General features: G+C 43.4%; 1 protein-coding gene across 1 annotated transcript in view; it reads left to right on the top strand.

Moving 5' to 3' along the window:
- Positions 1–5,336: 5,336 nt before the first annotated feature.
- Positions 5,337–10,000, top strand: part of rorcb (RAR-related orphan receptor C b) — a gene marked incomplete at its 5' end in the record, with an annotated part of 11,824 nt that continues 7,160 nt past the window's right edge. The window contains one exon of the mRNA XM_080858822.1: positions 5,337–5,653. Coding sequence (XP_080714948.1) covers positions 5,647–5,653 — 7 coding nt within the window. The remainder of the gene's footprint in view (positions 5,654–10,000) is intronic.

Here is a 10,000-nt window from a genome sequence, read left to right on the forward strand (position 1 = left end):
TCCCTCTCACCTGCTCCTCCACGATCACGACCATCTGTTGCTGTGCCTCCCAAGTGTTTATGCTTATATCATGTGAGAAGGCCTGTTTAGTGTTGGACTAGGAGTGGTCTGGTGGTCTGGGATGGATTTGAAATTGTACGTGTAGTGTACATTTCTTCCAATAAACTACCATGAATTCAATACGAAAGTATGTTGACGCTACTAGCTGAGGCCATACGGGGATAATACCACAGACACAGAGTGTCATAATCAGACTGTCAAACATTTACATTTACATTTAGTCATTTAGCAGACGCTTTTGTCCAAAGCGACGTACAAGGGAGAGAACAGTCAAGCTAAGAGCATTAAAAACCTGGTGTAACAATAAATGCTTATTTTTTTAATTTTTTTTTCAAAAAAGATAGAAAACGACATAGAAAGAATAAAAAGAAGTGCGGGCCTGTTACTGCTTAAGTGCAGGTTAAGCCAAGGTGCCAGTTAGGAAGGGAGGTGCATCTCTCTAGCCTGGATACCAGCCTGAACTCCGCCCACAAAATTTTTGGTCTGGGAGATTCAGTCTGGAATCGAGTTAACGTTTCAAAAAGGTTGAAACGCAATCTAAACCAATCAAATTGTAAGGGCGGGCTTTATACGTTGATGGACAGATATAGATAGAATATACCGGAATATACATCGAACAAAGATGGCGCCGTCTCGGGAGCTTAGTGGGACATATTTTATATGATTTAAGCTATCTACACGACTTTTTTATGTCTACATTGACTCGGTTAGTTGTGTATACGCAAAACGAGTGTTGCCGAGGATTTTAGGTCCTAACTAAAGCACTCTAGACCATTATTGATCGGTTATGCTAACGCGTTGGCCAAAAAAATTGTTGAAACTAATGGTAGCTTCTAGCCTTGAGTGCTAATTAAGTAACGTGAGCAGGCATATCTCAGCAGATATTGACAGCGCATTCATTTTGAAAGAGGAACAGAGAAACGCGATCAAGGCATTTGTCGATTGAAAAGATGTTCTTGCCGTCCTTCCTACGGGAGCAGGTAAAAGTTTAATCTGTCAGATGGTAATACTACGTTGCGCTGATTGGTTCTAGGTATCCAATTCAGCGAAGAGGAATTTTCTTTCCTGGTTCGTTGAAACACGCCCCATAATCACAGCCCAATTGTCCGGTCTCAGACTCATATTCTGACTAGAATTATGAGTATGACATCGTCAGGCTAGCATCTCTCTGAAGAGTTGGGTCTTCAAGAGCTTCTTAAAGGTAGAGAGGGACGCCCCTGCTCTGGTAGTGCTAGGCAGGTCGTTCCACCAAACAAATGATGTCTGAGTTTAGAGTGAGGCTCCCGAGGGTAAGAGCAGTGTTCTTCCCACCCTGCCCTGCCATGCCATGGGACCTCACACACAGAGGGTAGTGTTCCTTCTCCTCACCATATCGCCGTCGCCATCACCGCCGTGATTTAGGTCAGTCTCACATGGCGGAGCACGCTGACTCACCGCAGATAAACAACATACGGATCATCACCATGGAAACACCGTCTCTCTCTGTCTCTTGGCGCTTGTTGTGTACGGTATGGTAGTTAGCAGTTTGGGTGGCGCTGCAGCTGCTGCCTATGCGTATGGCATCCATTTGCATCCCTGGCACATAAAGATCAGTCCAAGCATGTGGTTTGTTTGCAAGCTGTCATCTTGTACTTTTGGAAAGAAGAAGGACGTTTTGGCACAAAAATATATGTGGGTGTGACCAGATTTTCCGTGTGTTGGAGGTAGAGATATGTTTGCTTATCTCTCATGGTAAGTATTGTTCTCTGCCCAGGTGGGGACTACGTAAAGGTTGTAATACCCTGTGTTTATTCATGGCAAGGCAGGTATGTACCTGTACAAACAGTCTGAAGAATGACCCCCTCTTGGCCCTATGCCACATGTGTGAGAGAGTTGGTCTACCTCCTCCCCCCCCGCCGTGCCTGGCATGTGGAATATTGGGCTGTTCCCTTAACTCTAGTGATGTATGTGCCAGTTACACAATTAGTGTAATCATAATCAACTGCAGTGGAAATTCCAGACATGAATGAACTAGAACTAAACAGGAATAAACAGCAGGAGCACAGAGAACAGCAGGGAACTAACATGGATCTCCAAGGAGCCATTTTCCACATTTGAAGTGTGCAGAAAGCCAGGGTTGCTCCTTACAATGCCACACCTACGATATACTGTAGTGGAGACGAAGAGAACAGCAGTGATTTAACGAAGAGAAGAAAAAACAGGAAAATGAGAAGAAGAACAAATTTGGAACGCAGGCGAATGGAAGAGAGTGCAAGAGAATGGAGAAAGAACAGAAGAAAGAGAGAGAGGGGGAATGGAGGGTGAGAGGGAGAGAGAGAGGGGGGAAATGGAGGGAGAGGTGGTGAAAGAAAGCAGAGAGAAGAGAGCTGCTGAGGACCAGGAGCCCAGAGCTGGGCTTACACACTGACCCAGTGGCAGTGGCTTGAGGTCAGGGCAGATTACTGCTCGGAGGAGAGCGAGGGGATTGGAGTGCTTTTGAAAGCAGAGAAAAAAAAGAGGGATTAATAGAACGAGAGTGAAGTGGGAGAGGGATTATTCTGCCGGGAACGGGATCGTAATGTAATCCATGTGGAATACTGCGCTTCCAGCCCACACTGGGACCTGAGAATGGGAGATGGCGCTGAGAAGTATTGCTCAGTCACTCGGCCGACATTTTGTGCTTCTCTATCCCGCACTGTGTGACTGTGTGTGAATGTGTGTGTGTGTGTGTGTGTGTATGTGTGTGTGTGTGTGCTCCTCTATCGCTCACTGTGTGGCTGTGTGTGACTGTGTGTATGTGTGTGTGTGTGCTCCTCTTTTGCTCACTGTGTGGCTGTGTGACTGTGTGTATGTGTGTGTGTGGTGGGGGACCATTTGAGTCTGTTTTCTCATATGTCTGTCATTTCTCATCTGTCTGTCTTTCTATTTCTCTTGGCCTTCTCTTATCTTCCACATTTTTCTTTCTCCGCCCAGCTCCTCCAAATGACTCAACAACCAATCGTTCTTTTTATAGTAATGAAAAACAGCTGCCTATTACCTATTACATTACATGCATGTTAGTGCTTGCCTTCTTCTTCTTCTTTTTCTTCTTCTCTCTCTCTCTCTCTCTCTCTCTCATTTTGCTTCCCTCTATTGCAGTCTCTCAGTGGTTATGTAAGGGGTTGGGGTCAAAGTGTCACCGTGGTTGCTACTGGTAACAGCGAGCTGAGAGGGGCTGCAAAGAGGGAAACAAATGATTGAAAACGAAGAGAGAACAAAAGAAGACACAAAGCTCACCTTTTTACTGACATCTTACTGCATCGCCACAGATGTTACAGAAATATCATATGTTTTCATGAACTCCCTGAAAAAGATTTGTATTGAAACAGATTTGTTTCAGCTTATTCTTTAAAACCATACCATGATTATTCCTCCGTTCTTCCCCATGGGTTGAGCTGACCTATCTGAAGAGGAAGAGGAAGAGGAATGAGAAAGGATCATCATGCTGAACAGAGATGTTCAGTAAAGGAGAACACATTTGGAACGCAGGCGAATGGAAGAGAGTGCAAGAGAATGGAGAAAGAACAGGAGAAAGAGAGAGAGGGGGAATGGAGGAAGAGAGGGAGAGAGAGAGAGAGGGGAAATGGAGGGAGAGGTGGTGAAAGAAAGCAGAGAGGAGAGAGCTTCTGAGGACCAGGAGCCCAGAGCTGGGCTTACACACTGACCGGACACTGACCGGAACAGGAACCCAAACAGAGGGGGGACCGATGGAGTTTGAAGGAAACAAACCCTACAGAAATGGAAAGGAGCAGAGAAGGGGAGATCAGAGGAGTAAACATGAACGGCACTGAACAATGAGGAGAAAGAGTTAGAAGGGGAGACAGGGTGTGCGTGTGTGTGTGTGTGTATGTGAGCGTGTGTGTGTGCGTTTGTGTATGTGTAAGTGTACGTGTACGTGTATGTGCGTGTGTGTTTGTGTATGTGTGTGAGCGTGTGTGTGTGCGTTTTTTGTGTATGTGTACGCGTGTGTGTGTGTGCGTGTGTGTATGTGTACGTGTACGTGTACGTGTATTTGCGTGTGTGTTATTGTGTTTGTGTGTTTGTGTTTGTGTGTGTATGCGAGGAAAAAGGGACAGGGGGAGAGAGGGCAAGAGAGAGTGAGTGAGAGAGGGAGAAAGAGAGGGAGAAAGAGAGGGAGGAAGAAAGAGAGTGAGTGAGGGAGGGAGAAAGAGAGGGGGGGAGGGAGGGAGGGAATAGAGGATAGGGGAAGAATGGGAGGGTTTGGTGTATCCTGCTGTGTTGGCCTAAGCTGCTCCACTAACCTACTTACTGTAATCTCCCCTTCTCCCTGTTTCATAACTCAGTCTGCCAGAAGATTGCATCATTAAACCCCACAACCTGTGCTTGCGGCGTTAGCATCGCTCCTCAGAACATGCAAATCAATGCTGTTTTTACTGTTGAAAACATAAAAAAAGAAATGACATCTTTGTGAAATTATAACACACCAAGTTGCAGACTGCGGCAATCACTGGCTTTTCTCTCTGCACTAAATCTGACATATTTGCACTGTCGGCAGTTTGAACTGAGATTAATGTTATGTGATTTACAAATCAAAACATGCCTGCTGTCAGTGACACCAATTTGGGTTCCACTCCCCAGATGTCCACACGAGGAGCCAGAAGCATACATTATGTAATTCCAATTCTGATTACATAACCCATGTTGACAAACACTGATCACTGCAAGTGTCATTCATCTTTAAAATGTGTAGTCAAGCTGTATTCATTTTGTTATCGCAAAACCTGGTAAGATTCCCCTCGAATGGGAGGACTGGGGAGGGGGCCTGGACAGTGAGACACGCCAACTTTCATAAACAGGGCATGAATTAACAATTCAATAAGCAACAATAATAATAACAATCTAATTAGCATTGTATAGCATTAAATTACACAGGGCGAATTACACTGCTTACAATTATGCCGCAGTATGGTGATATCCAAAAACTGCTTATTGTATTTGAAGCCTATTAAGTTGTTTCCACAATAATTTCAGCCAGCGTTGCAGTAACAATTAGGTTCATGTGAAAAAAAGTACAAATAGCAAGTGCTTTAAACCACGTAGTTAACGCTTTAAACAGTTGGCAATATTATTTGTGTTTGCGGTATACAGTCCCACTAGAATGTGGTCTGTGCGTAAAACTAGAAAGAACAAATCCACCTTAAGAGCGGGGAAGGATGCGCGTCCCCGTGAGGAGTCTGTATGGGCCAGCAGAGTGAGATCATGTGAGAGTCCACGCGTCGAAAAGTAGGTTAGCAGGGTAGACTGAGAGGAAGGCAGGCACACAGTGAAGTAGAGACTAGGAAAGGGAGGAGAAGAAATCGAAGCGACGACATCGACGTTACAGTTGAGGCTAGTACCGTGCATTAAAGTAATTGTATAGCCTGTCAAAAGTTGCATTTATAATTCCGAAGATCAAGAGAAATTTACGGATATATTTGTTCTCGATAATGCTCCTCTTGGGAGCAGAAAGGTTATATTCCGCTAGCTTTTCCAGGCTAGCCTCTTAGCCGGCCAACTTGGCATTTTTTCACGTTGTGGAGTTCAACCAAAAGACGATAAACAATCAAAATGAGAGGTGAGTAAATAATATGCTGTACAAAATATACACTTGCGTTCACCAGTATTTTTAGCTATTGAGATATGTGCGGGTGTATTTTTTGATCATATAGATGGAAATTTTAGATAAATTATGCATAGCGTACATTTCTGTTATTAAGCTGCACACTCAGTTTGTACTGCAAACACAGGAAATGGACGTTGAATGCATTGTTGAAGCTTTACCTGCAGATGAGTGACTAACGTGATTTTATTAATAAGTATCACTCTAATCCACCATGCTATTCTCTGTGATGGGTTTACCAAGTGCCATCCCTGCGCATCCCAGTTTGCACTGACCGTGAGGTTGACTTCTGCGCTGCACAAGTGACAGCAAAATGTAACATTTACCGTGGAGGCATGCTCCCCCATCAGTCAGTATTTGTTGTAGACTGGGTTACAATGATGTACATCGAGAGACGTGTTTATTTGCAATGTTGGTTAATCGCAAGCATTTATTAGCTGTTAATAACAGGCTTCATGTAGTGTGTGTAGTGTGTTTATAGTCTTTACAGGACAGTCGTGTCATCTTCAAGACATGTCTGTTGTGAGTTATGCAATAATGGTAGGGGGTAAGCTTCAACAATAAAATGGTCTCCATCGTAATCTTACTATGCAACGACTCTTGATACAGTCACGTACTATACATGCGTCATGGCACCAATGTTGCACTTATTAGTAACACTTAAGTCAAGGTTTCCAAGACTCCGGTAACTTGGTTTTATTTGTATTTATTTTTTGTTTGGGATTTTTTTTTTTTTGGTTTGTTAATTAGATAGATATCTGGTTGGTCAGTGGTGACGATGCCATTTCATGGAGGGAATCTTGCTAATCTGTCTATGATTTAATTTCAGTCATTAACGTCTCAGTCGCGTGTCGCGAGCTTGTTGTTGTTTTCGGGTTCCAGCATGGCCGGCCGTGTGAGCTGCAGCGAGTTAGCTGTGCTACTGACCTAGTTATGTCACCGAACATTACACAGCACTAGCGGGAGGGGGGAATTATAGACAGAGAGAGAGAGAGAGAGAAAGAGGAGGGAACGGGGCGGGTCTTAGCTAGGACGTGCAAACCCACGCGGTTTGTTTGCAAAGCAACACTGTTGCAGGTGGTTGTTTGAACTTGAAAATAGATTAGTACTAGACTGCTCTTGGATTAAGTTTTTCATACAACGTTGTCACAACTAGACCTAGACAACTAGAACGCCTGACACACAACAGTGTACATTTGGTTTGTGTGGTTCCTCTTGTCACATGTCACTGTTGAGCAAAAATATTGATTGTTACAGTGGTTTAGGCCTATCAATGTGTCAGTAGCCTGTTTCATAAAGGAAATAACCAGTTAGTTGTAAACATAATTCCCTGTGTGCTCCAGCTTTGCACACTTGTACACCACACTCCAGACCAGCAACATGCATTTCACATCTCGGCCCCGTGGCTGTTTAATCACAATAACAACGTAACAGTGAAAGTGCAAGATTGTCAAAAATGAAACACTGAAGCAAGAGAGTGCAAAGCAACCTTTCACCAAAGGTGGGGTCTTGTGAAAAGTTTGTAAACTTGTAATAGTTTATGTGTTAAAAACATGCAGTGAAATGCAGTTTGCTCTCTAGCATCAGAACTGTACAAAATTAGATGAATTTATGAAAATGAAATGAAAGACACCTTCAATCATGTTTTGAAATGAGTCTCTGTCTGACAAGTTCTATTCTATTCTATCTATTTAAAAAAAAATATGTTGTGTATTTTTTGCTGTAAATAGCTGTAAATAGCTGTAATAGTTTATGTGTCAGATGGATACTGAATAAGGCTTTATGTCACCTGTGTTAGATCTGCAAAGTAAAATACACTAAATATGTAGTTCAGTGAGTTCACTTCGCCTGTCTCCGGACCACACTCTTTTCCCCATAGACTTCTATAGGAAAGGACACATGACAAAGCCCCCAATTACAGCTTACCTCAGAAAATGAAAAGCTTAAAGAATCGGCTGGTTCTTCCGTAGAGGGAAGATGATTTATAGTTATTTGCATAGAAGATGGACAAAGTAGAAGGCAAAGTTCAAGGATCTAATCTGTGTATATGTGACCTTTGCACGGCACAAGGGGGGGACCCAAAACCGGTGGTGTGGTAGTTAATACCCCACCAGGCTTTCTACTCGTAGTTAATACCCCATCAGTGGTAACTACTAAAACTACATGAACTTGATGCACCCTTACTGTCTTACTCACCCTCTGACAAAGATAAAAACGCTCCTTTTCCAGGGAAAGATCAATGCAGTTAAAGTAGTTTCAACTGAAGTTGCGCTAAAGTAGGGTGATAGTTCACTTTACTATCAAATCATTCAGATAAGCCCTTTTTGACGTTATAGTTTCCTTATTGCACACATATTCACATTGAATAAGTAGGTTGTTTAGATTTCCCAGTCAGTTTTTAAGTTGGAGCCAAATGGAGAAGAAAGAATCTATAGAGCTTTTGACCACAGCGTAGTGAGTTTCACTAGTTTTCTGAACAAGTATGTATCAGCAGTCAGATAATTTTGAGTGTGTTTTCTGTCGGCCCCCAAGCTGTAAGTACTTAACAAGCCTGGCTTTTAATGGAAGCCAGGGCGTGCATGTGTGCACTTCTACATCTGGACACCAATGCACATCAATCTTTTGTTTTTCCTGGACAGTTGCCTCAGGAACATGCCTGGACATGGTTGTACATCACATGACGTGAAGTCTTAGGTTGTCATTACTGTGGGTGTTCACAATCTTAAAAACATGATCGTTAAAGGGTTGTAAAGGTCAACCCCCTAAAGCAGAGAACATTGGCATATTCAACCTCAATAGCATGTGACATAACAGGCACCTTCCAGCAAGTAGCCCAACCTAAGAGTGGCAGTTCTGCATTCTACATGCATTCAGTCATTTAGTTTCATGGCTGAGGGCCAATGCTGTTCAGCCTCTCCCTGTGTGCGTCAGTGTTGCTACTAATTACTGTGTTGTCTGTCGTTAGGTAGCTTTGCCGCCCTGTGAATTCACACTTGTGGATTTGTAAAGAATGGGAAACTACTATGTGAGTTAAGCATGTTATTGTGACTGGTCTTCTACGTCTTTCCTTGTAGTTTGAGGATCTGTAGCCTAGTTCAAGCCAGATGTTTGTAAACATGCTTACATTAATAAATGTCATTAAAAGTGCTACACATTGGTTTTTTAAGTATTGATTAGGCCTATATCTTTTTTGCATTAGTTTGATTTGGTGTTGTCGTTGTTTGCAGAGTTTATATTCTTTGCTTCATATAAAGTCCTTTGCCATTCCACCTTAACGTTTAAAAAAAAGGAAAAGCCTGTTGAAAATGCTCAGCTGCCTCCCACACCCTCCCCCTTTTCACTGGGAAAGTGTGTCAGTAGGACAGCTCATCCAGATGGGCTGACAGCCCAGTCAAGTTGAAGGACACCTCGCGCAGCCACTCAGAACTCCACTCAGTCGGGAGGCAGCCAATCCGTGGCGAGTGGGTGGAGCAGTAGCATTACTAGACTGACCGCCCCTCCATGACTGTGTTTGTGGAATGTTAGCAGACGGCCGTTATATAACTCCGAACAGAGCCCGGGAGGGGGAAGGGGAGCGCTTATGGGATTACAGATTTTTCCATTGCATGCCTCAATATATCCTGGTCATTGCTTTCAGCTGACAGAGGGAGTGAGTTCGGAGCACAAAATGGAGGACAAAGAAGACATTTTTTCCAGCTAGTGTCTAGTGTGTTATATAATTGAGAGAGAGCGTTTATTTTCCACCAGTAATTGCCTAAAGTTAATGCTGAATTATCCTGCATGTATAAAAAAATGCAATTTCAGCAAACTATTCAGTCTGATTCTATTGATCTATTCCTGTGGTTTTGTGTCTCCATGACTGAACTCTGCCTGTGAGAGAGAGAGAGTGAGAGAGAGAGATTAGAAAAACTCCCCTGTGTTACCTAACATACGGCGGTAGCTCTCGATATACAGTAGAGTCCGCCCGCCGCCGTATAGGCTGACACATGACTCCATGCTATTCCTGTCACAGAGAGAAGGACACAGTGTCTTAAAATGGAACCGCTCAACTCACACACCCCCTAAAAGAATCCAACACAACATGCATGCTAGAGCTGTATGGCTATGGTGTGTTGTAGCTTGGTTCAAAACCAAAATATCATAATCGGCAGATTATTTGTAAAAAACATGCCACTTGTTCGGTCTTTATGTCATCTAACTTTATGTGTGTCTAAGTGCAACCTGCTTTCATTGTGTTCTGACTCATTGTGCGGGGAGTGGACACTTGTTTATCGGTGCAGATGGTTTGTGTGTCAACGTTTA

The sequence above is a fragment of the Sprattus sprattus genome (assembly GCF_963457725.1).
Source record: "Sprattus sprattus genome assembly, chromosome: 20".
NCBI lineage: Eukaryota > Metazoa > Chordata > Actinopteri > Clupeiformes > Clupeidae > Sprattus > Sprattus sprattus.